The sequence below is a fragment of the Phyllostomus discolor genome, chromosome 13, assembly GCF_004126475.2.
Source record: "Phyllostomus discolor isolate MPI-MPIP mPhyDis1 chromosome 13, mPhyDis1.pri.v3, whole genome shotgun sequence".
In the NCBI taxonomy this organism is placed as follows: Eukaryota; Metazoa; Chordata; class Mammalia; order Chiroptera; family Phyllostomidae; genus Phyllostomus; species Phyllostomus discolor.
This window is the reverse complement of record NC_040915.2, coordinates 73,830,066-73,857,039: the sequence shown is the minus strand read 5'-3', so window position 1 is coordinate 73,857,039 and position 26,974 is coordinate 73,830,066. Positions and strand designations below refer to the sequence as shown.

At 39.9% G+C, this 26,974-nt stretch overlaps 1 protein-coding gene across 1 annotated transcript in view; it reads left to right on the top strand.

The window, feature by feature from the left end:
* Window positions 1-25,719, top strand: part of GLB1L3 (galactosidase beta 1 like 3) — a 48,438-nt gene extending 22,719 nt beyond the window's left edge. Inside the window, exons 10-22 of the mRNA XM_036013663.1 lie at window positions 163-244; window positions 1,211-1,275; window positions 10,487-10,571; window positions 12,705-12,842; window positions 13,435-13,515; window positions 14,195-14,301; window positions 15,148-15,288; window positions 15,608-15,679; window positions 16,186-16,264; window positions 16,713-16,800; window positions 17,099-17,210; window positions 25,338-25,454; window positions 25,598-25,719. Of these exons, the coding sequence (XP_035869556.1) occupies window positions 163-244; window positions 1,211-1,275; window positions 10,487-10,571; window positions 12,705-12,842; window positions 13,435-13,515; window positions 14,195-14,301; window positions 15,148-15,288; window positions 15,608-15,679; window positions 16,186-16,264; window positions 16,713-16,800; window positions 17,099-17,210; window positions 25,338-25,454; window positions 25,598-25,669 (1,239 nt within the window). The 3' untranslated portion in view covers window positions 25,670-25,719. The remainder of the gene's footprint in view (window positions 1-162; window positions 245-1,210; window positions 1,276-10,486; window positions 10,572-12,704; window positions 12,843-13,434; window positions 13,516-14,194; window positions 14,302-15,147; window positions 15,289-15,607; window positions 15,680-16,185; window positions 16,265-16,712; window positions 16,801-17,098; window positions 17,211-25,337; window positions 25,455-25,597) is intronic.
* Window positions 25,720-26,974: the final 1,255 nt, after the last annotated feature.

The window sequence follows — 26,974 nt, the reverse complement described above, 5'->3', positions numbered from 1 at the left end:
ACCTGATAGGGACAGATCTGTGTAGATAGTCAGACTCTCCATTCAAATCTTTTTCTCTGGTTCACATGCTGTCTGTCTCAGCCCAGTTGTATTTATTTCCTAATTTCTTTCTTCCCAAGGGAGAAAGAAAAGTAGGTTCATTTTATCCAGTTTTCTCAACAGGCCCTGCTGAAAAGAGGGATAGTGGAGATGCTCTTGACTTCAGATGGTGAGAAAGAAGTGCTGAGAGGTCGCATAGAAGGAGGTACAAATTTAGACTTATTTTATGGGAGAATTGGGTCTCTTAACCTGCCAGTTTGAATCTTGAACAAGCATCAAAAGAACCAAGACTATCTCTGCTGCCTCTTTTTCATGTATATTAAAATGGGCCCTGGAGATCTGATGTCACTATGGGAACTCAAGGTCAAAGTGAAGAGTTCACTTGGTGACCCCATTACTTTTCTTTGCTCCTGTTGTCCTTCAATGGCAGAGCTATAAGGGAGCTCCTCTGTCCCCGGTCCATCTTTCTATCTTCCATAAATTTTCTGTGGCTGAGAATCTTCACTGGTACTGGGCATGGTTTGGAATGAAAGCCATCTCCCCCAACATCCAGCGTCCTGTGGAGAAGCAGAAGATCGGTTTTGTGTCAGGAAGCCAGCCTCCACATAGTCCAGTCCTGGGGTCCTGCTGCCTGAGATGCACAGTGGACTCTGAGTAGGTCCTTGAAAGTCTAGTAATGGAACCATTCAGAACAAAAACTATAAAATGATGATAGTGAGGGAAATGAACCAGGTAGGCACTGCCAGATGGTTCTAGGGAAACATCTTTCAGGTAGTCCTTAGCTCCAGACTGGCTGCTTCTGTAGACGGCTGCTCTCTCCTCCTTTTTGGTGGCTCTTCTGCACACTGTTATGATACAGTGGAAGATGTATGAGACTTAGGATCAGGAAACCTGCATTCAATTCCTATGTTTAATCAAGTTGTGTGACCTTGGCCTGTTCCATTTCTTAGCACATAATATGGTTAATTTTAACTGCCCTTCTTCCCTAATGTTGTCCTTGCAAATGTCCAGTCATGTGGGGACATATATGATGGCCCTGTGTATGTTGTAGTAAGTGATATCTTTACTATTCAACACAACTTCCTTTTGTGGGCAAGGGATGGGCCTCTATCCTGCCCCTGGTAGGACTTGTCACAGGGCCTCATATGGCATCTCTCCCTTCTTTCTACAGCACTGGCCACCATCAATATAAACTCATTCAGGAAGGATGCTTTCATGAGCCTCTACGATGTGCAGGTAAGGACATCTTAGAGGCAAAGTGTCTTAACCCCTCTGCCTGCCAGGACCACCTTCTCTGCCTGTGCAGCTGGTGTTCAGTGAGGATAGCAGGTTTGCCAAAAGACGATGGCTTTCCTCCTGGGGCCTAGCTGTGTGCCCAAGCAATTTGGGGAGTTTATATCTTTTGTCATGGGAAATAAGGACAAACTCCACTTCTGTCACCTCTTAGTGGAGCACCCAATGGAGATGACCAGAGAAAGGGTGAGGGATTACGTGAGGGGAATCAGAGGGAGGTGGTTCACTCCTTCATCTCTGAGGACAGAGCTCAGATGTAGGCCATGTGTGTTCCTGACACAGGACTCACACCCAGCTTTGGTAGGTCAGGCTTTTTTAGCCAGGCTGTGCAAATCATGGGAATGAACAACTGTATGGCACATGAATTCATTTAACACACATGGATTGACTACATCCCAGTTTCCTCTCAACCAGTGACCCCTGTGATAGTTACAGAGGTGGACCACCCATGCCTTCAGGGCTTACATCCACAGAGCAGCTGAATTGAGCTCTGACAGACTGAATATGACTATCGAGTCTTCTGCTTAGCACACGTTCCTGGATTTCCTTTGTATCTAGGATGATATCCTAAGCCTGTGCCATGGCCTGTGTGCCAGATGCAGTCCTCATCCAGCTTCAGCTGGTGCTGCTCCTCTGCCATGCAGGAAGGCCTTCCACAAGCCCCGAGAAGCATGGTTCTTTCTCTTGGTCAGAGCCTCCCACAGTGCTCCCTCCTTCACCAGTTTTAATTAAAGAGCCAATTCATCTTATTTTTTGTCTCACTAATTTCTACAGAGTTTCTGACCTTGTAGAAAGACAGGACTCAGCCAGGGGTGGACCCATAGTTCTCTCTAGTTTTAATGCCTTGAATAAGTCTCTTTGGTTGTTTCTTTTTGTCCTATCACTTTTTAAAACAGCTTTATTGAAACATAATTTATACACCATTAAACTCACCCACTGTGAGTATATAATTCAATGCATAGAGTTTTAGGATCACCACCACCCTGAAAAGGCCCCCCATGCTCATCAGCAGTGAATACCCCTTCCACCCCCAGCCCTACCTAACCCCCGATCTGCTTTCTCTCTCTGCAGCTGGCCTTTCTGGACATTTTGCGTAGACGGAGTCATACACCAGCTAGTCTTTTGTGCCTGTCTGTCTTCCTTCATGCAGCTTGGTGGCTTTGAGGTTCACTTCTACCACAGCAAAAATGAGCACTTCACTCCTTCTGAGAGTGGGTGCCGTGCACTCTTGTTATTATCTACCTAAAGTGGCCATGATACTTTTCTCATGGTCCTCCTCCTTTGCTGTGCTAATATCCTTAATGGTGCTTTTGAGAGCTGACCCAGTCTTGCAACCCTAGAATGAATCCCACTTGATTGTGATGTATTTTCATTTTGTACAGTGCTAGATGCACTTGGTTAATAGTTTGTTGAGAATATTTGCTTCCATGATTATGAGGAACACTGGCCTTTAGTTTCCTTTCCTGAAATGTTTTATTTTTAATTGCAGTTGACATTCAATATCATTTTAAATTAGTTTCAAGTGTACAGCATGGTGGTTAGGCATTTATATAATTTATGAAGTGATCCTCTGAGAACTCTAGTATCATCTGGCCCCATACATACTTATTATAATATTACAGCTGTATTCCTCATATATACTTTACATTTCTGTGACTATTTTGTAACTGCCAATTTGCACTTCTCTATCCTTCACCTTTTCCCCCAGCCCCCTCATCAGTCTGTTCTTTGTGTCTGTGAGTCTGTTTCAATTTTGTTTGTTTATTTTGTTCTTTAGATTCCACATATAGGTAAAATCATGTAGTACTTGTCTTTCTGTGACTGATTTATTTCATTAACATAATACTCTCTAGGTCCATGCATGCTGTCACAAATGGTGAGATTGCATTCTTTTTTTATGGCTTAGTAACATTCTATTGCATATGCTCTTGTATACTCAGAAGTGGAATCACTCATTCAGAAGGCATTTTTAAATTTTTGAGGAACCTCCATACTGTTTTCCATAGTGGCAGGACCAATCTACCAACAGTGCACTAGGGTTCCCCTTTCTCCACATCCTTGCCAGCACTTCTTGTTTGTTGGTTTATTGATGACAGCTTTTCTGACAGGTGTGAGATGATATCTCATTGTGGTTTTAATTTGAATTTCTCTGATAATTAATGACATTGAGCATCTTTTTATATGTTTATTTGTCACTTGTTTACTTTAGAGAAGTGTCTATTCTGGTCCTCTGTCCACTTTTTAATTCAGTACAGTTTTGTTGGTGTTGAGCTATCTGAGTACTTTATAAATGGTGGATATTAACACCTTATTGGATGTATCATTGGTGAGTATCTTCTACTCAGTCAGCTATCTTTTCATTTTGTTGATGGTTTCCCTTGTTGTACAAAAACTTCTTAGTTTGATATAGTCCCATTTATTTATTTTTTTTGTTGTGTTTCCCTTGCCCCAGGTGATGTGTCAGAAAAATGTCGCTAAGAGAAATGTTAGAGATTTTACTGCCGATGTTTTATCCTAGGAGTTTTATGGTTTCAAGTCTGACCTTTTGCATTTATTCTTGTATATGGTATAAGAAAGTTGTCTAGTTTCATTTTTTGCATGTATCTGTCCACTTTTCACAGTACCATTTATTAAATAGACTGACTTTACACTATTGTATGTTCTTGCTTTCTTTGTCAAAGATTAATTGACCATATGGGTATAGATTTATCTCTGGGCTTTCTTTTTTTTAAATAATTTTACTTATTTATTTTTAGAGAGGGAAGGGAGGGAGATAGAGAGAGAGAGAGAGAGGAAACATCAATGTGCGGTTGCTGGGGGCTGTGGCCTGCAACCCAGGTATATACCCTGACTGGGAATCGAACCTGTGACACTTATCTCTGGGCTTTCTATTCTGTTCCATTAATCTATGTGTCTATGTGTCTACATGTGACAGTACCATGCTGTTTTGATTCCTTTGGTCATATAGTATAGTTTGTTATCAAGTAATGAGATATTCCTACTTTGTTCTTTTTTTTTTTAAGAATGTTCTTGCATTCCAGGTTTTTTTGTGGTTCCATACAAATTTCTGGATTATTTTTTCTAGTTCTATGAAAAATAAGGTTAGTATTTTGATAGAGATTTTTTGTGTCAAATCTATTGATTTCTTTGGTAGTGTAGAACATTAATATCATTTTAATGATATTAATTGTTTCCTATCCATGCGCATGGCATATGCTTCTATTTATTAGTACTTCTTCAATGTCTTATAATTTTCTGAGCACATATTTTTTACTCCCTTGGTTAAATTTATTCCTAGGTATTTTGGGTTTTTTGATGCAATTGTAAATGGGATTGTTTTATTAGGGTTTTGTTCTGAAAGCTCTTTATTGGTGTATAAAAATGCAGCAATTTTCTGAATATGTATTTTGTATTCAGCTACTTTACTGAATTTATTTATCAATTCTAGTAGTTTTTGGTGGAATCTTCAGGGTTTTCTATATACAGCCTCATTACATTGGCAAATAATGACAGTTTTACATCTTCCTTTTCAATTTGGATACCTTATTTCTCCTCCTTGTCTGATTGATGTGGCTAGGACTTCCAGTACTATATTAAGTAAGAGTGGTGAAAATGGACATTCCTGAGTTGTTCCCGATCTTAAGGGAAATGCTTTTAGTTTTTACAAGTTGAGTGCAATGTTAGCTATGAGTTTGTCATACAAAGCCTTTATTATGTTTAGGTATGGTCCCTCTGTTCCCACTTTGCCAAGAGTTTTTCTCATAAATTGGTGCTGGATTTTGTCAAATGCTTTTTTTCTGCATTTATTGATGTGATTCTATGGTTTTTATCCTTCACTTTGTCTATGTAGTAGTCACATTAATTGATTTGCATACATTGTACCAACCTTGCATTCCAGGAATAAATCCCACTTGATCATAGTGTATGATCTTTTTACTGTATTAATGAACCCAGTTTGCTAATACTTTGTTGAGAGTTTTTGCATCTATGTTCATCAGAGATATTGGCCTATAATATCATTTCTTTGTTGTATCTTTATCTGGTTTTAGAATCAGGATAATACTTATAATTACTTAGTATTATAAGTATTTATAAGGCCCTAAGTATAATTACTTACTGTTAATTAGTATTATTTAGCTTTTATAAGGCTCCGGCCTTATAAAATGAGCTTGGGAATCTTCCCTTTTCTTGAATTTTTCGGAATAGTTTGAGAAAGACAGGTATTAGTTCTCCTTTGAATATTTGATGAAATCCTACTGTGATGCCATCCAGCTCTGAACTTTTGGTTGTTGGGTTTTTTTTAAAATTACTGTTTGATTTTGTTTGTAGTTGGTCTTTTTGTATTTTCCATTTCTTCTTGTTTCCATTTTGGAAGACTGTGTGTTTTTAAGAAATTACGTTTTTCAGATTGTTCAATTTGTTGGCATATAATTATTTGCAGGATATTTTTATTATACTTTTTATCTGTGTACTGTCCATTGTTACTTCTCTTTTATTTCTGATTTTATGTATTTGGTTTTTTCTCATATTTTTGTTGAACCTGGATAAAAATTTATCAATCTTGTTTATCTTTTTTACCCTTATTTTTCAGAGAACCAGCCCTGCTCTGATCTTTGGGCCTTGTTTGTTGTTTTTCCAGTTTGTTTAGATATAAGCTTAGATTGTTTATTTGAAATTTTACTAGTTTCTTGAGGTAGGCCTGTACTGCTATGAATTTCCCTGTTAGGACTACTTTGCTGTGTTCTATAGAATTTTGGTTGTGTTTTCATTTTCATTTGTGTCTTTTGATTTCTTCCTTGATGTCTTGTTAATCCATTCATTGTATAATAACATATTATTTAGCCTCCAGGTGTTTGTGTGTTTTCTAGTATGTCTCCAGTAATTGATTTTTAATTTCAAATTATTCTGGTCAGAGAAGATGCTCATTATGATTTTAGTCTTCTTCAATTTATTGAGACTTGTTTTGTGGCCTAACATGTGGTCTGTCCTGAAAAGTGTTCCATGTACATTGAAAAGAATGCATATTCTGCTGATTTGGGTGAAATGCTCTGAAAATGCCAACTAAATTCATTTGGTTTGCTGTGTCATTTAAGGCTGCTGTTTCCTTGTTGATTTTCTGCCTGGAAGATTTATTCATCGATATCAATTGGGTGTTAAAGTTTCCTCCTATGACTGTATTACTATTGATCTCTCTCCCTTTATGTCCATCAATATCTGCTTTATGTATTTAGGTGCTTCTATATTGGGTACATAAATGTCTACAAGGGTTGCATCTTTTTGTTGGATTGATCCCTTTATTGTTATGTAATATCCTTCTTTGTCTTTTATTACAGCTTTCATATTAAAGTCTACATTGTCTGGCCCTGGCCAGGTAACTCAGTTGGTTAGAGCATCATCCTAATACCCCAAGGTTATGGGTACAATTACTGGTCAGGGAAATACAAGAAGCAACCAACGAATGCATAAATAGGGGGAACAATAAGTAAATGTTTCTCTCTTTCCCTCTCTCTCTAAAATCAATCAAGTCTATGTTGTATGATATAAATATTGCTACTCCAGTTTTTTTTTATTTTTATTTGCATGGAATATCTTTTCCCATCATTTTACTTTCAGTTTGTATGCGTCTTCTGATCTGAGGTGGGTCACTTATAGACAGCATATACATGAATCTTGTTTTCTTATCCATTTTGCTTATGTCTTTTGATTGGAGCATTTAATCCATTTACATTTAAAGTGATTATTAATACGTATCTATGCCATTTTATCATGCATATGTATGTCCCCTTTTTCCCTTTATATTTTTAAAGGAGTTCCTTTGACCTTTCTTGTACTACAGGTTTGGTGGTGCTGAACTCTTTTCATTTTTTTTTCTTATGTGAGAAGCTCTTTATTTCTCTTTCAATTTTAAATGATAGCCTTGCTGGGTAGAGTAATCTTGGTTGTACGTCTTTGCTTCTCATCACTTTGAATATTTTGTGCCAACCCTTCTGGCCTGCGAAATCTTTGTTGAGAAATCAACTGACAGTCTTATGGAAGCTCCCTTTTAGTTAACTGTCTTTATCTTGCTGCTTTTAAGATTTTCTTTGTTTTTAACTTTTGCCATTTTAATCATGATGTGCATTGATGTGTGCCTCTTCGGTTTATCTTGTTGGTGTGTTTTTTCCTTCACTAGGTTAGGGAAGTTTTGGGTCATTATTTCTTTAAAGAGTTTCTCGATCCCTTTCTCTCTTCACTTGCTGGTATCCATATATTGCAGATTTTGCTATGCTTAGTATTGTCCCAGAGGCTCCTTAAACCATCCTAATTTTTTAAAATTCTTTTTTTGCTGCTTTGATTATGTATTATTTTGCTACCTTGTCTTCCAAATCACTGATTTGATCCTCTAATCTAATTTATCTAATCTACTGTTGATTCCTCCTAGTGTGTGCTTCATTTTGGATATTGTATTCTTCATTTCTGACTGGTTCTTCTTTTATGATTTCTATTTTTTAATGTCTACTATCTCTTTGTTGATGTTTTCTCTGAGTTCTTCCATTTTTCCCTTAAGTGTTTTGGGCATTCTTATAATCATTATTTTGAACTCTGTATCTGGTAGATTGCTTGCCTCCATTGCATTTAGTTCTTTTTCTGGAGATTTCATCTGTTTTTTTTTTTTTTTTTTTTTTTTTTTTTAGGGTATTTTTTTCCTCCCTATTTTGGCTGCCTCTCTGTATTTGTTTCTGTGTATTAGGTAGATCTGCTATGTCTTCCAGTCACGGTGGGGTAGCCTTATGTAGTGGGTGTCCTATGAGGCTGAGTGGTGCAGCCTCCTGGAATACCTGATCTGGGTATTTCAGGAGTGTCTCTTTTGTGGGTTACATCCTTGAGCCCTGATTGCTGGGGCCAATCTGTTAGTGGGGTTGGCCCTCAGGATGGCTGACTGTGAGGATGGACCCTGACCACAGTGTGTGAGCTATTGTGTGGGGACGACCTCAAAAAGTAAAATTTGTCCCCACTGGGTCTGGTTCCTGCCAAGGTCTCCTATTTGTTGTTCCACATGTGGAATGCATTGGGTCATGGTCTGATGTGGTCTGAAGAGAGTAAGCAGGTGTGTTGGTCCTGAGGATTCTTGGGAAGGACTCTGCTGAAGGTCAATGTCAGATGTTGCCTGTGACCAGCCCTGGGCTTTCTGTTTGGAGCTACAAAGAGGCCCATGGCTGATAGTTGCCTGTGCTGGGCCTGGACATGGCTGGAGGGGCAAAGTGACATACCAAGTTCATCTGCCACTAATACCAGGACTGGGGCAGGTCAGCAAAAGGCTCAAGGTATCCCAAGACTTATTGCTGCCTGCCAGTAGCCTGCTAGGCTCATGCACTGTAAAAGCCTCAGGTGGTTTCTTAATGAGTCCCCAGGTAAGGGTAAGTGGTGTTCACCAGGTTAATACAGATTCAAATGGCACCAGTGCTGGGTCTGAGGCCACTTAGCAAGAGTCTTAGGGTTCACCAAGGCCAGCCATCTTATGCCTGGGGCCTGTGGACTTTGCAGAGGGGTCTTAGGGAATCATCAGGCTAAGATAGATTAAGATGTGGCCACCTGGAAGGAAGGTTCTGCACAGGAACTCTTGTACCTGTCAGGTACAAGGGAAGACATCCTCACCCTAAAACTGCAGAACTCAGCCTCTGCTTGTGTGTGTCTGGCAATCCTGAGCTTGCCTGGAATTCCTTGAGAGTTTTTAAGAAAGACTGCAATGCGGGCCCAGGCTGGCCACTACCAGGTGATTCTATAGTCTTGTGTTAGCTTGGCAGGGTGTGGCCTCCAGAAATGGCAGGGTGGTCCCTGTGTAGATTCCCAGGCTAATGCTCTGGGGTGAGGGTAGGCCCAACATAGGGACAGTTACAATGTTCAGACATGCTAGGAAAACAACCCTTTTCCTAAAGCCACACAACTCACTCTCTCCCTGTGTGTCTCTGGCACCTTCTGACCTTGCCCAGAATTCAACAGTTTTTCAAAGAAGACTGCAATGCAGGCCCAGGCTGGCCGCTGCCAGCAGATCCCATAGTCTTATGGGAGCTTGTTGGGGCATGGCCTCATAGACTCAGCAGGGTGGGAGTAGTGAATTTCACTAGGCTGATGCTGTATGAAGAGTGCTTGATTCAGGAAAGGTGGTGTCTGTGGGAGGTGTGGGAGAGGGATTCAACACAGGGACATTGGCAGCTGTCCCTCCAGCCCTCTCCCAAAAGTCACACCACTCAGTCTCTCCCTTTATAACCGGTTCCTTCTGAGTTGCTGTCCCTCTGTTGAAGCTCAGGGTGAGTACCCATGAATGGAATTCTGTGTGTTGGTCCTTTGAGAGAGTGCCTGGGTTCCCAACAGACTCCTCTCTCATGTGGGCAGACATAGTCCTCGCTGATTTCCACAGCCAGATGTTATATAGGCTCCTCTTCCCAGCTCTGGCATTCTGGGCTGAGTGGGGGTTGAGACCCCTTGCTCTCAGGGTGACCTTTGCAGCTGAGATGTTTCTGTTGATTCTCAGCTGCCACACGTGAGTGTGGGGTCTGCCCTTTTTTCATCTCTGCCCCTCCTACCAGTCACCACATGGCTTCTTCTGTACATCCTTAGTTATCAGACTTCTATTTAACTAATCTTCAGATGGTGATCCAGGCCGATTGTTCCACAATTTAGCTGAAATTTTGAAGTGGTCCAGGGAGGAAGTAGGTGGAATATACACCTACTCTGCTACTCTGGCTCCCTCCTAATGGTATTATTAGTAGGCAATGTACTGTAGTGGCTGACAGTTTGACTCAGACCTGGATTTGAGCTGTGTCTTTGAACTTATCAGCAGTGTAACAGTTGAGCCTCAGTTTCTCCATAAGGAACTGCAGTCAAGTCTTCATGTATCCCAAGCTGATTCTTTCAATACCAGCTTCCCCTCTGACAAGGCTGGATTATAGGTGGTACTCTCTGGGTGGGGCAAGCAGGTGCTTCAAGTGGGAAGGGGACTGGCGATCACAAATGTGCAGGAGGAGGAGAAACCAAGGGGCAGTGGGTGAGTGGGAGTTGGGCTGACTTGGAAAAAAGTGAAAAACACAAGTTCCTAAACTTTCATCATCATGTTGTATGCAGTTTTTCTGATTTTTTTCCCTTTTTGTGAGTATTTTATTTGGTTTGTTTCTAGAGGAATAAGCCCATTATGGTTATGGAATACTGGGTCGGCTGGTATGACACATGGGGAAGTGAACACATGGTTAAAGATGCAAAAGGTAAGTGTTTCTCAGTGCTTCAACCAAGCAGATATGGCCCTGAGCTGTGGGTCCTTCACACATTTCTCTGCTGGCTACTCAGCTCATTTGACTGTGACTGTTAGCTCAATGCATATGATGCACAGGGGCAGGGCTAGGCCTGGAGGTACACTGGCAGAAAAAATTACCTGGCTCCTGCTCCCAGGGAGCTTATACTTTAGAGGAGCTGGCAGATAATGAAGAAGTAAAACAATATCTGACAAAGGGGACACAGTGATAGAAAGACAGGGACAGACCTGCAGAGGGGAGTCAAGGTGGTCACAAGAGGGTCTCTGACAAAATGACATCTCTAAAGAAGGGGATGCATCAGCCAAAATTCTTAACTGTCTCTGGAAAATGCACAGGCCATCGCTGGGGAGTTGTCAAGGGTGTGGCAGTAATTGTTGGTAGATTAGCAATGGTGGCTGAGAGCATAGATCCTGGAGCCAGAGGTCAGCGTTTCTGTCCCTGCTCAGCTGCACTGGCCGCTGACCCCTTCTCAGGTTCAGCGTCCTCATCCAGAAATAGGAATCATCATGTAGTTTACCTCATAGGGTTGTTGTGCAGGTTAAATGTGGCAACCCATGGAACCCACTCAGATCAGTGCCTGGCAGATGTTGTTAATAAAAGAATTTTGCTACTAAAATATTTTGTTATTGCTATTATGAAAACAAGCTCACTTGTACCTGAAGTAAAGAGAACCATTGGAAAGTATCAACCAACTGAGAAAAGTCTGCTTTGGCCTGAAAATAGAACTCCCCCCACGACCCCACCAAACAGCATTTTTCCAATCACTTATATGTCAGGGATGATGCCACGTTTCTTACCTATACTCTCTCATCAGTTAACTCTCTCATCAGTCCTGTGATGGAGTTAGTAGGCATTGGGACATGCCATTAACAAAAGAAGAGGAAGAGGCTCTGAGAGAGGAAAGCAGGCCATCCAAGATCACACAGACAGTGAAGAGTGCAGCAGGACTGGATCCCACAGCTAAGTTTAACCACCCTGCTCTCCCTTATTTACAACTGGTGGAGAGATTAGCACCCCAGTTAAATGATGGTGACAAAACCCAGAATTTCTGCCTGAAAAATGGAGAATGGCCACTTGTGCACTATTGTAGTGTTCTAAACCAGTGTCCCTAGAGGCAGTGCCCTGGAAGGTAGTAATGAGAGTTTACTAATTATTTGTACAATTTCAAAAATATATAATGACATTAGATATTTAAGTGATGTGAGGGTTCTTGGGCTATAGTTAGGGGTCCAACTATGTCCATACTCTGAGGAAAATTATTTCTAAACAAGGCTCTAGGAAACAAAATGTGGTTGCCGCCAACAGTTCTGGTCAACCCCACCTATTTTCTGGTTGGAATCGTACTGGAGGTCAAAGGACAAAATAATTAAGTTGATTGTGGGGGTGGGGTTTAGAATGATAAGATTACACCAGCAACTTCTGTTTTCTCTTAATTTTTTATTGGATATTGGATATTTATTTTTGACATGTAATACTATGTTATATTAGTTTCAGGTGTATAGCATAGTGGTTAGACATTTATATAGTTTACAAGGTGATACCCCTGATTAGTCTAGTACCCATCTGGCACCACACATAGTTATTACAATATTATTGACTATATCTCCTATGCTGTACTTAACATCCCCATGACTATTCTGTAAGTACCAATTTATGCTTCTTAATCCCTTCACCTTTTTCACCTAGTCCTCCAATCCCCCTCCTCTCTGGCAACCATCAATCTCTTCACTGTATCTACGAGTCTATTTCTGTTTTGTTCATTTATTTTACTCTTTAGATTCCACATATAAGTGAAATCATATGGTATTTGTCTTTCTCTGTCTGACTTATTTCACTTACCACAAGACCCTATAGGTCCATTCATGTCATTGTAAATGGTGAGATTTTGTTCTTAATGGCTGAGTCATATTCCATTGTATCACTGTACTATGTGTTCTTTATTCAGTGGTGCATTGATGAGCACTTGGGTTGCTTCCATATCTTGACTATGGTAAATAAGGCTGCAGTGAACATGGGAGAGCATATGTGTCTTATCAAATTAGTGCTTTTTAATTTTCTTTACTTTCTTATCTTTCTCCATTACAGATGTTGAAAAAGCTGTGTATGAATTTATCAAATTTGAGATCTCCTTCAACGTATATATGTTCCATGGTGGAACCAACTTTGGCTTCATGAATGGGGCCACACATTTTGACATGCACAAGGGTGTTGTCACCAGCTATGGCAAGTGTTCACTGATTTGGCCACCTGCCAGTGTAGGTATTGATGGACCGTAACAGAGGAGGCTTCAAAAACCTAGTCGGTATCACTGGGTTCTTGACCTATAATATATGTTGAGCATTCAGGATTTTTCACTCTGTTTTTCTTCTGTGTCCATAAAGCCCCCAACAGGCTGTCACTGGGTATATGGGGCTGCCCAAGACTGACAGCTCAGCTTCCATCATCATGTATGTTGACCCATTGACTTGACCCTTCCAAGAGACAGATTACTAATGGTGATTGCTGTAAGCGCATTGATGGTCACAGCTGGGTGATCCAGATTGAGCGAAGAAGGGTGTGTCCATTAGAAAGTGAAATAGAGGATGGGCCCAGTGTCATGGAAGCCTTTGGATCCCAGGAAGGGCTGTGGGGAATGTTCCTAGATTGGCATTAGTGCTCCACAGCCTGGCCTGAGCTGGTGGACCAGGCCAGGAGCAGGAAAGATGGGTTTTCTGTCTTCTGCTGGTGGCTCTGGCCCATCTCATGCCAGAAGTGTGGGAGCATGGTCTGCTGTGTGGGATTGACTGGCCAGTGACAGTGTCCTTATGTCTTGCAGACTATGATGCTGTGCTGACAGAGGCTGGGGATTATACAGAAAAATATTTCAAGCTTCGAAAACTCTTGGGATCTGTCTTAGGTACTCAGCAACCATTCTAACTTGAGCACTGGCCCTCCTCATGAATTGGAAGGGTGGGGAAAGGGAAGGATTTTTTCTATGGGCATAATCTTAATGAAGTGCTTCAGAGCAAGGGTAGCAGTTTCAAATCTTTTATGTGGTTTTCCCACATAAAAGTTGTATGGTTTTGCATGAGTGTTTTTAAGCCCTTTAAGCCTCAGTTTCTTCCTCAAAACATGAAAACAGTGATACCAATCTCCTTTATAATGGTTGTGAAAATTGAGTTATGGTTTGTGAAGTTCTTAATATGATGTAATGTAGCATAGCCTTACATACAATAGCAAAAATAATTCTATTTAATTTTATTTAAATAAAGTTAATTAACCGTCTACCATGTGCTAGAAACTAGGTAAGCACTGGCATTGCCAAAGGCCTAATGTAGAGTTCCTGCTTCCCAAGAGCCTTCAGTCTACACGATCAACACTACCTCTTCAGGTAGTGTCTGTGCCTGTCAGCTTTCTGTGCACACAAAATGGCTCTAACTTAGGTCTTCACAGTTTTTCATACCTCTTGTAGAAGCATAGACATGTGCCAGGCTAGGACCTATTTCTCTGGTTGGCTCTGGGATACAAGCATTTATGTATAGGGATGGGGAGGCTTGGAGGAGGCAGCAGTTATTTCAGGCCCATTTTCATTGCAGCAATTCCCCTGCCCCACTTACCTGAGCTCACTCCTAAGGCTGTGTACCCTTCGGTGAGGCCATCCCTTTACTTGCCGCTGTGGGATGCCCTGCAGTACTTACATGAGGTGAGTGCTGTCTGGGCACTGTAATGTGGGGAGAGGCCTTAGGCCACAGAGTAGAGATTCTTTCAAGGGCTTTTAATGGAAAGTGTGGAAACTAATTCTCTGCATTTTTCCCCAATTTAGAACTATGGGGTAAGACTCACAAGCTCCTTCTTGGGGGACAATTAAAGGGCTTGAACTTGAAAAGTGAGTGGGGGTAGGAGGCAAGGCAGGATATTGGAGGATCCTGCTTCCCAGCTCGAATGAACCCACCTGGTGAATGCTCTTGTGGGGACACAATCCACATGGGACAAGCTGCTGAGCTAGGAACCCGTGAAACTGAGTTTCTAACTCTTCACCACCCACTAGGCCAAATCACTGAACTTTTGTGGGTGCCTACTTGCCCTTTTACATTAGACCTCCTGTCCTATTTTAAAGAAAGGATGGAAATTGTTCGGAAAATGTCAGCTCTTAAGTCTGCATTGATTTTACTTCTTCTATTGCCATTTTTACATAAAAAGAAGTGCCCAATACCTTGCAGGTGCTAAATAAATATTTGTTTAGTGCATAATTCATTATTTGACTTTAGTTGTGTTAGAACACAGCATATTCTCTCTGTTAATTCTCACAATTACTGCAATTGTTCCCTCTACTGTGCCCCCACCAACCCAGTTCCCTGGTCAGTGGAAACATAAAGCAGAAGAGAGTCATCACATAGTGTCTGTTCAGTGTTTCTCACCCAAAGATCTCTTTAGGAGGATCATTTAGGGATCATTAGGAGGTACAATAAAGTAATGACAAGGGTCTTAGGAAGAAGGAGCCTACCTTCCCGTCACCCTAAATCATGTTTCTGCCATGTCTCTCTCACAGCCAATTGTGTCAGGTAAGCCAGTCAACATGGAGTGTCTTCCCATACACAATGGAAGCGGTCAGTCCTATGGATTCATACTCTATGAGACATCCATCTGCTCTGGAGGTCTGCTGCACGCTAATGCTCACGATACAGCACAGGTAGGGTCAGCAGACTGTCTGTGCAGGTAAGCAGAACATTCAGCCTAACTCTGCTATAGGGGAAGGTAGTTAGCCACTGGTCAACTTGACTGTTTGATAGTATTTTTAGGCACCTGCTATGTGTGAGGCATTGGAAATACAAAGTCAAACCAATGAGACTAGCTTTCTGCCTTATAACCTAAGTCTGTTGGGGTCTCCGTGTTAGCTTCTAGCTACCTGTGAGCATCAAGGCTGGTCCATCCTTACAACCTTTTCCCAAACTTCCCTTCTCCCTTCCTCAGAGAGGCCTACCAGTCTGACATCAGCTCTGCTCTTGCAGGTGTTTTTGAATGAGGAAAGCATGGGCATTCTGCATGGTCGTAATCAGAATGTGAACATTCCTGAAGTCAGGGTATGTAATTCAAGAGTCTAGATGCTGCCCTAGACCTCTCACTCAAATGTAAACACAGCCTGCTCTGACATAGATTGCCTCTTTTCTCTGCCACTGCCCTCGGGGATTGCTTCTCATTTTGGGTCCCAACAGGAAGCGTCTGTTTAGAGCTATAAGCATAGCTGCATCTTCCAGGCCCAGACATGTCAGGAGCTGCAGCACACTGCTTCCATGTGAATGGTGTTTCTGCATTAAGCCCCAAGTCAACCATCAGCCTCTGGTCAGGCCCTATCAAAGGCACAGCTGAGTCTCTCTGCCTTTCCTAAGGCAGACCAGCAGAAGACAGGAGAGACTGAGTGTGGAACAGGAACGTACAGGGACCTTATGAGAGGGAGGACTGCTGGGCTCTGGTGCTTCCCTACCTCCTATTTGCTTGCTTTTCCATCTGGGTCTCAGAAAAAAGACTGGGTTCTGGAGTAAAACTTCTGCATGACTGTAGTTCCCATGCACTGGTCTATCCCAAACAGGGATGTCAACTTCTGAGGATCCTGGTGGAGAATCAAGGACGAGTAAATTATTCATGGAAAATTCAACTTCAGCAGAAAGGTAGGCTCTAGGCCTGAGAAACAGGCTCTCTCCATGGTGACCTGATCCTAAGACTGGGGCTATGTACTACTGGAAGGGAAAAGGAGACATTTAGGCAGTGGGAGACTTGGGGTCTCAGACCAAAGATGCAAACTCCTTTCCTCTTAGTTGTCCTGCCCTCTTCAGTTCTCCAGAATAGGAACATGGGGCAGTCATGTTGGGTGCTGGCTTGTCTCAGAGCAGGGCCGGACTCCTTGGGGATTTTGGGAAAAGCTCTGATGTTAAATGGAGCATCTCCTCAGTAGTATGAAACCATACAGCGAGAAACTTTCAGTCATAGTGAGTTAGACAAGGGTTTGCCCTTGCATCTGAGCCCTTGTCACAGAGGATATACAGTCTGTGTTCTTTGTCCCAGATACGGAGAATATCCAATGCCAACCATATTCTCCTTCCTACCTCTCACCTGCAGGATTAACTGGATCTGTTACCATCAACAACATTCCCCTGGAAGGCTTCACAATCTATTCTCTGGAAATGAAAATGAGCTTCTTTGAGAGGTATAGTCCCACTTACTCCCAGAAGACACTTGGAAGGATTGGGGAACTCAGAGATTTTATACTCTTCACTTGGCAGATCAAGATTCAGGGAACTAAAGTGATTTGCTCAGCATTGTCGAGTCCTTTAGGATCAGAATTGGAATCCTGGAACAAGTCTCCTGGCTCTAATTTTACTGCTCACAGTCTGTTCTATCCCACTGAAACAGAATCCTAGTCCCTGCATGGGAAATCTAGGGTCAATATTGAGACAAATTGGAAACGGGCTTTCGTTGCCCTCAAGGTGTGGCCCTTTTTCCAGGCTCCGCTCTGCCACCTGGAGACCTGTTCCAAACAGCCACCTGGGCCCTGCCTTCTACCTTGGAACCCTGAAGGCTGGCTCTGAGCCTAAGGACACCTTCCTGAAACTGCCGGTGAGTGCGCACTCTCTTCAGCTCTGGTGTCTCAAACACTTATCCTTTCTTTCCCTTAAATTTTTTTAAAATTTATTTTTGTTTGTTTGTTTTTCTTTGTTATACCTATTCTTTTCTAATGAGTCTTGAAGCAAAGCCATTGTGTTCCTGCCAGAATATTTCCCCTTTCTTCCTCATTGCCAAACAAGTCACCCTCCATGTTCCAGTCTTTTAAAGTTACCATTTTTTAAACAATTGCCAGAGGGGAGGGTGGCCGAGGGCTGGGTGGAAAGGGTGAAGGGACTGAGAAATAAAAATTGGTAGTTACAGAATAGTCATGGGGATGTAAAGTACAACAAAGGGACTATAGTCAATAATATTGAAATAACTATATACGGGGCCAGGTAGGTACTTGAAATGTGGGGGAACCACTTTGTAAAGTACATAGTTGTTTAACCACTATGCTGCACACCTGAAACTAATACAAAATAATATTGAATGTAAACTGTAATTGAAAAAAAAGCAACCATTGTTTGGGGGAACTTTGGAGATGACACTAAAACCTGTCTTTTATAAACTACTTTCCTTGTAATTTCAGAATTGTTGTTCATAAGTAACATCTAATTATCTTCCTACCCACATTAAAATTTTTAGTGATGACAAAATAATACTTCAAAACACAATGGAAAAACTCAAATAATAACAGGTATAGAGAACAAATGGTGGAAGTTTTCCTTGAAACCCACCCCATTCTATTTATTCTCTACTTCTTAGAAGTAAGCACTACTAGCAGTGTGTGTGATTTCATATATAATGTTGCCAAAACATATACATAGTCACTTTTTGCATTAATGTGATCATTTCATCCATTATATTCTGCAAATTGTTGTTCTTTGGGAGGTAATTTTTACCTTATATATCTTTTATGTATGAACACACATAGATAGCATAGGTACACAAAACATGAGCATAGACTTGAATAAACATCACAAAGTGAACACCAAATAATTACCACTGAGATGAAAAATGCTGTCCCCAGTCCTCCCAGTGACGGCCACCCTTCTCCCTGAGAGAAAATTGTTGTCTGTACTCCTAAGTCTCTCATTTAGTGTTTCCTCCTTTGACTTTATGTAAATGGAAATAATTGCATGTTTTCTTTATTTTATATGGTTTCTTTTGTTCAATATTGTGGATTCAACCATTAGTGATGTTCATTTTCACAGTCGTACAGGATTTCATTTTATAAATATATCATATTAATATTTTATTTAACCATTCTACTGTTGGTAGCCCTATGTATTATTTTCAGTGTTTGGCTATTCAAAGTAATTGAGGCTGATTTTCTATTTATGTTTATGAATGAGATATCTTTGTCATATTTTTTCTTAAACCATTTTTAAATTTTTCAATTACAGTTGACATACAATATTATATTAGTTTCTGGTATACACTCCAGTGATTAGAAGTTATATAACTTGCTAAGTGATCATCCTGATAAATCTCATGCCCATCTGATACCACACATAACCATTATAATATTATTGACTATATTCCCTGTGCTGTACTTTATAACCCTGTGACTATTCTGAAACTACCAAATAGTACTTCTTAATCCCTTCACCTTTTTCATCCATTCTCCCAACCCCTCTCCTATCTGGCAAACATCAGAATGTTCTCTGTATCTATGAGTTGGTTTCTGTTCTACTTGTTTGTTTATTTTGATTTTTAGATTCAATATTGATAGTTAAATATTTATTGCCATTTTATTGTAAACCCTTTAACATTTCTTATAATACTGGTTTGATGGTAATGAACTTCTTTAGCTTTTTATTGTCTGGGAAGCTCTTTATCTGTCCTTTGATTCTAAATCATAGCTTTGCTGAGTAGAGTAATCTTGATTGTATATCCTTACTTTTCATGACTTTAAGTATTTATTGCCACTCCTTATGGCTTGCAAAATTTTTGTTGAGAAATCAGTTGACATTCTTATGGAAACTCCCTTGTAGTTAACTAACTGCTTTTCTTTTGCTACTTTTAAGATTTTCTCTTTATCTTTAACCTTTTTTTAAAAATCTCCTCCCACCTCCTCTCTGATTACTGTCTGTTCTTACTTTCAATATCTCTGGTTATATTTTGCTTGCTTGTTTGTTTTGTTGATTAGGTTCCACTTTTATAGGTGAGATCATATGGTATTTTTCTTTCATTGCCTGGCTTATTTCACTTAGCATAATGCTCTCTAGTTCCATCCATGCTCTCATGAAGGGTAGGAGCACCTTCCTTCTTTCTTTCTTCTGTGTAGTATTCCATCATGTAAATGTGCCACAGTTATTTGATCCACTCATTTACTGATGGACACTTAGGCTGTTATTGTAAGTTGTGCTACTATGAACACTAGGGTGCATAGGTTCTTTTGGATTGGTATTTCAGGATTCTTAGGGTATAGTCCCAAAAGTAGAATTGTCATGTCAAAAGGCAGTTCCATTTTTAGTTTTCTGAGGAAATTCCATACTGTTTTCCACAGTGGCTGCACCATTATGCATTCCCACCAACAGTGCACTAGGGTTGTGTTTAATCTTTTGCATATTAATTTTGATGTGCCTTGGGGTAGGCCTCTTTGGTGTCATCTTATTTGGGACATTCTGTGTTTCTTGGACTTGTATGTCTTATTTCCTTCATTAGGTGAAGGAATTTTCTGTCATTATATTTTCAAATAGGTTTTCAGTTTCTTGCTCTCTCTCTTCTCCTTCCAGCTCCCCCATGATGCAAATGTTAGTACACTTAAAGTTGTGTTAGAGGCTCCTTACACTGTCTTCATATTTTTGGATTCTTGTTCTTTTTTCTTTTTCCTCTTCTAATTGGGTGGTTTTTGCTATTCCAAGTCACTGATTTAATTTTTGCATAATTTACTCTATTGATTCCTTATAAATTATTCTTCATTTTAATTAGCATGTCCTTTATTTCTGACTGGTTCTTTTGTATGGTTTCTATGTCCTTTTTCATGCTGTTGAAGTTCTCACCAAGTTCCTTGAGCATCCTTATAACCATTATTTTGAACTCTGTATCTGGTAGTGTGTTTGCCTCCATTTCATTTACTTATTTTTTTTCTGGAGAGTTCTCCTGTTCATTCATTTGGGATCTGTTTCTTTGTCTCTGCATTTTGTCTTCCCCCATGTTTCTTTCTATGTATTTGGTAGAGCTGCTATGTCTCCCAAACTTGGTAAAATAACCTTGTGTAGTAGATGTCCTGCAGGGCCCAGTTTCCAAGTTATCTGATCTGGGCACTCCAGATGTGCCCCTTTGTGGGCTATGTGCACTGTCCTATTGCAGTAGAGCCATGATTGCTATTGGCATGCCTAGAAAAGATTGGCCCCCAGGCTGTTCAGCTGTGAGGATCAGCTGCAACTAGAACAGAGGAGCTGCTATGCTGGAGTTAACCCTACAGCTTCAGAGGGGCTTTGATGCTCACTGTGTCTGCCCCCTCAGTGGGTCACTGGTGGAGATGGTAGGGTTGAAATCCAACATGGCCAGAAGCTGTCTACCAGGTGCACTGGCTTTGGAGCATCCTGGGAGGTGTAACAACAGCCACCACCTGTACCCTGCCTGAGGTCACCAGCACAAGCTACAGAGTGATCTGCAGATGTCTGCTAATTGTGATGGGCTTGGAATTGCCCAGAAGAGACCAGGCTGCAACTGAAGGCCAACTGCTGCTAGTGCTGAGCCCGGGGCCATGTACCAAGAGGTAGGGGCCAGATGCTGCATATTTGAGGGATTTCAGGAAAGTCTGAAGCATGAGGCAAGAAAGACCAGTTGTATGGAAAAGCCCTGGGAATGGCTATATTAGGCCTGCAAGTTGGGTACAGCCAAGTCTCAGGGAATCACCAGTGTGGGGCAAACAGTGTGAGTCACACTGATGGAGACTCAGATACAGCACCCACCTATTGGCTCTGTGGAAGGTGGGGGTCTTAGAAAAGGAACCTCTGCCATCACTTTTGTCTGGCAGAGAGCTGTCCCTGCCCTGCCCAGCTCTTTCCCCAATGCCAGAAAATTTAGTTCCTCTGATTATGTCCCTGGTTCCTTTCAAGCTGTTGTCCCAGTGCTGGAGCTCAGAGGGAGTGAGTCTGAGTAAGTTCCTGTGTAGACCCTTTAAGAGGAACTGCCTGGGACTCCAGAAGTCCTTCATCTCATTCAGCCACAATCCTCATTGGTTTTTACAGCCAGAAGTTATGGGGACTTGTCTTCCTGGCATTGGAGCCCTGGTGTGGTGGGATGGGGGAACTGGTGTGGGGCTGGGACCTCTTGCTCCTCAGGGAGGACATCTGCAGCCAACATATCCCTTCCGATACTAAACTGCCATGTGTGAGTGTGGGACCTGCCTGTTTCATGTTCCTACCCCTCCTACCAGTCTGGATATGGCTTCTTCTTTAAAACTCTAGTTGTAAGACTTCCATTCAGTTAGATTTCAGGTAGTTCCCCAGGATGGCTGTTCTGTAGTTTAGTTGTATTTTTGATGTAGTTTGTGGGAAGATGTTAGTACCATGTTTATCTACACTGCCATCTTGATTGGAAGTCTTCTTTGTCAGGTTTTATTACCAAGGTTTAATGCCTTCAAAAATTGAGAATTAGAATTTTATAAGATTGGTATTATTTTTAAAGTATTTGGTAGACTTCATCAAAGGAATCATCTAGAGCCTACATTTTCTTTGTGGGAAAGTTTGTTAAAAGTGGATAAAATCCCTTCAAGATTAAAGTATTCTTTATCTGTTTTCTTAAAAGTTTAAATAAAATACATTTTTCTAAGATTTTTTCCATTTCATCAAAATTTTCAAATATATTGTGTTTAATTTGTTCATTTTTATGTCTGAATCATCTATAGTAACATTTCTTTTTTTTCCACAAATCTCACTAGGACATTTGAACATTTGTTAATTGTTCAAAGAATGAATGTTTGTCTGTGACTGTTAGTGTATTATATATTTCTTCTGTTTAATTTCTGCCATTACCTTTATTATTTTGTTTATTTCACTTTTTATCACAGGTGTTATCTGCTTTCTTTTTATAATTGCTTTAAATATGTAATTAGATAACTGATTTTTAATCTTTACTCTTTTAAATATATATTTAGGCTATTATTTTTCATTTATGCATGGATTTGATTGCATCCATCAGCTTATAAAAATTATTGAGGACATTTTATGGTACCTTTTTCTTATCAATTTCTTGTTTAATTGCACTGTGGTCTGAGAACTTTAAAATGTTAAAGGTGAAGGGTTTACAGAAACAAGTATAAAAGACACATGGACAAAACTAGGTGGGGTGGAAATGGGGGGAAGGTGGGGAGGGCTGGGGGGTGGGCTGGAATGGGAGTAAAAGATAGAAAACTGTACTTGAACAACAATTAAAATTAAAATTTAAAAAATTGTTAACACTTGTTTAGTACAATGTATGATCAAATTTATAGAGCTTCTGATGTATAGTGGAAAGAATATGTGTATTCTGATGTCTTAGATCAATATTCTACACATCAATTAGTTCAATTTTGTTAATCATCTTATTTCAAATGTTTTACATCTTGATTCCTGTTTGTTTTGCTTATTAGCTATTGAAGCATTGTATGAAAATTTACCACTGTGGCTGGAATTTGATTTCTCCTGTTATTCTATCAGTGTTACTTATATACTATTTTGAATCTTTGCTTTTAGCTTCTCTTTATTTTATATATACTCATATAAGTATACTCATTTTATATATACTCATATTTTATATATATTCATATAAAATTTTGTCATCAGGAGATATTCCTATTTATTGCTAGCAATGCTTCTTGCCTTAATGTCGTTTTTTTCTGATATTAATAGAGCTATAGCAACTTTCTTTTACTTAATATTTACCTATTATAATTTTTCATTGTTGTCTTTTATTTTTAATACCTTTATTTTTTAGATGATTTTATTATACATTACATATAACTGCTTTATTTAAAATGTAGTACAGCAATTTTTGTCTTTTAACTGGAGTATTTCAGAGACAATAATTGTATATGTTAGACCATTTAGGTATACCTTTTTTGTCTCTGTCTTGTGTTTTTTTTTCTTTTTTTCTCCTCTGAGTCTCATTTTGGAAAATTTCTCCTTTTCTCCTTACTCATCTAAGTAATTCTCTATTTATCTATATTCCCTATTTAGTTTTATCTAATCTGCTATTCAAAACATCTGCTAAATTCTTAATTTTTATTATTATATGTTTCAGTTCTATATTTTTATTCTATAACTATAGCTGTTTTTATTTGTGAAAAACTTAATTAAATTCATGGGGTGACATTGGTTGATAACATTACATGAGCTTAATTGGGGCAGTGTCATAATGCGTCATCTGTGCACCGCATTGTGCTCATCTCCCAGAGGTTAGCATCCTTCCATCACCATATGCTCAACTCCCTTTACTCTTCTCAACCGCCCTCATCCCCTTTTTCCTCTGCAAACCCCCATACTGTTTTCTGTGTCAATGAGTTTGTTTTTGTCTGTTAGTTTTATTTGTTTATTTGTTGCTTTCTGTTTTATATTCCACACATGAGTGAAATTATATCATTCTTATCCTTTTCTGCCTACTTTACTTCACTCAGCATGATGTTCTCAAAAGTCATTCATGTTTTTAAAAATGGCAGTATTTCATCTTTTCTTACTCCTGAGTAGTGTTCCAGTGTATATATTACCACATCTTCTTTATCCATGCATCCACTGAAAGACAGTTGGGTTGTTTCCATGTCTTGGCCACCATGAACAATGCTGCAGTGAACATAAAGGATCAATATCTTTATGAATAAATGTTTTCAAACTTTTTAGGTATATATCCAGAAGAGGGATTACTGGGTCATATGGTAACTGTGGTTTTAATTTTTTGAGGAATCTCTATACTGTATAGAGGAATCTCTGTACTGTTTTCCACAGTGGCTGTACCAGTTTACATTCCCACCAGGAATGTATGTGTGTTTCTCTCCACAACCTCTTCAACACTTGTTATTTCTTGTCTTACTAATAATAAACTATAGCCTTTTGTGTAGTTTACACTTCTCTGTCAACATTCTAAGTCTTGTCTTTTATCTCTTTGGACATACCAATTTATTGATATAGTTATTTCAAAGCCAGTGACTTGTAAATCCATGATCTGTATCATCTGTACATCTATTTTGTTGTCTGTTGTTCCTCTCTGGTTTTATTATATTGTTTCCCTCACCACCTGCTTGATTATTTTTTCAACTGACTGCAGACTTTATGAAAAGTGCTAGAAATAATTCGAGGCCTAAAATGTTAGAGGATTTACAACCACTTCTAGAGGTGACCAGGGACACTAGACCTACTACAGTTGCAAAGACTGAAACGATTTGAATCAAGGCTTCCATCCAGTGACTGGACTGTTTCTAATTTACTCTTCTTCTAGGGTGCAGACTCTCAGGTTCCTACCCAGGGTGTATATTATTTAATAAGGTTCCCTGGCATCTGCTTTTTTGTTCCTTGAAACTTGTGAGACTATGAAAAGTTCCACTCAGCTACTCCTTCCTAAACAGGCAGGTGCCTCTAGTGGAAGAACTGCCCCAATGTCTCCTTGTCTCTCAGTTTCCTTCTCCTAGACCCTGGTCCTGTAATTCTTCACTTTGTTGAAGCAAATCAAAAATCATGCAGCTTTTACAGCTGCTCTCATCAGTAGTGTTCCTCTGTATTACCTAGTACTTATTTCTGGAAGCAGAAGACCTGCTGTTAAAACATATGTAGTTTTATCCACCATAGGGTAGGAACAATAGTAACACTAGCACTAAAATGTTGGTTCATGTTTTCTCTGTCATCCCTAGACCAGGTACAACAGGGTCAGACTTCCAGAAGTTTGTAAACTCACTTTCACTTTCAATGCCATAAAGTGTGTCCTTTTTATTGTATTTTTCCATGTTCCCTTGTACTCCCTTTCCCCCAATATACCACACTGTTGTCCTTGTCCATAAGTCCTTTTCCCTTTTATCCCTCCACACCCTATATTCCCCTCTTAGCTCTCATCCTGCTCTCTGAGTCTGTTTCTATTTGTTCTCACTGCTCAAGTGCCTTAGATTTTCTGTTCCCAGTGTGAATCTGTTTCCATGTCTCAAGCCTCCATCCTTTCCAGAACTGGAAATACGGATTTGTGTTCATCAATGGACGTAACCTTGGACGATATTGGTACATTGGACCACAGGAAACACTTTATCTTCCCGGTGCCTGGCTTCATCCAGAAGACAATGAGGTGAGTCACCCCCACCCCTGCCTCTATGTGTCACAAATATTAAGATTTGCCTTCACCCCCAGAATGCAAATTGTAGTGTCTGTCACATCCTGTATTGAATAGGCTTACCCTTTCTTACTGTTAGTCTTTTTTTTTCTTCCTAGATCATCCTGTTTGAAAGAAGCAAGAGTGGTTCATATATCCAAACCACAGATAAACCCAAGCTTGAACACTAGGCCGTAACATTTTTTGTTGTGGATTGTTGGTGTTCATCTACAAGCAGTTTTCAGGAGGAGGACTTATGTCTAGAACATCAAACATACTGTTGCCTGCAATAGCAAATATGTGAAAATAACTTTTAGTGGGAAAATTGTTATAAATATTGTAGTATATCAATATGATGCCTATTTTTCAATTTTAAAAACTCTTCAAAACTTCAGTGACTGATTTACCTAAAGCTGAATCTTTAGGATGTTCTTATTCTCTAATTAAATATACCTGTAGACAGATATGAATAAAATAAAAACATGTTTTATTTCTGCTTATTAGTATTTAGATGGGAGGAAGTGAAGGATCTCTAACAGAAGAGAGAGTAAGAGTTACTTCTCTGTCCATGCTAGAGTGTTGTATATGCTGGCTGGCAAGCACCTGGGCTCTGTGCATGTGTAAGAGGGGGAACACCAAGGAGAGTGAACAATGTCTCTAGGCATTTCCCTGCAGCCTGAGTGTCTTTGAGATGACCTGGTGCGTCACATCCAATCAGAAGAAACAGAAACTTGGTTGGTTGGTTCTGACTGCATGACAGCAAAGCCTGGCACTGAGTACTCTGTGCCTTGTCACTCCTCAGCCATCTGGGTATCATCAAAGCTCTTACTGCTTGTGGGCAGATGTTAGTGAGATGCGGCACACAGACATGAATAACCTAACTGATTTTTTTAAGTGATACCTTTGAAAACTAATCACATTCTTATAATCAAAATATAGCATTTGGCCAAAATTCAGACCAATGCATGATAACAACATGCTACAACCTTGTTAGAAATAGTGCTTAAAAGCTTCAAGAAATGTAACAAGTAATCTGGTTATCCAAAGGGAAAAAGAAAATTCCCTGTTTGGTATGAGGACAAAGTCAGATTATCTTCTCTCCCAGTAATCTGAATGGCTGGTTTAGAAGATGAAAATTCTAACATGTATTCTACACAATTCCTGCATAAATTTATTCTCCAGGGCTCTAGACTCAAACCCATGAAATCTTTGGCAAACCTATAGAATAATAGAGAAAACCAGGAGTAATAATCATGAAAATCATGGAAATGTACTGTATTTCACATGCAATATATACATCATTTCTAAACTTAACCATCATGCAACATATCTGTTTTGTAGATGGAAACACCCAAGTTTAAAGAGGTGTTTGAATATGTCTCTTCTTTTGTTTATACCTCAGCTGCCTACCTATGTCAATCCTTTCTGAGTGTAAACACAAGCCTGCTGTCCAGAATATAGCCTACTCATGTATTAGAGAGAAATGCTCACAGCTT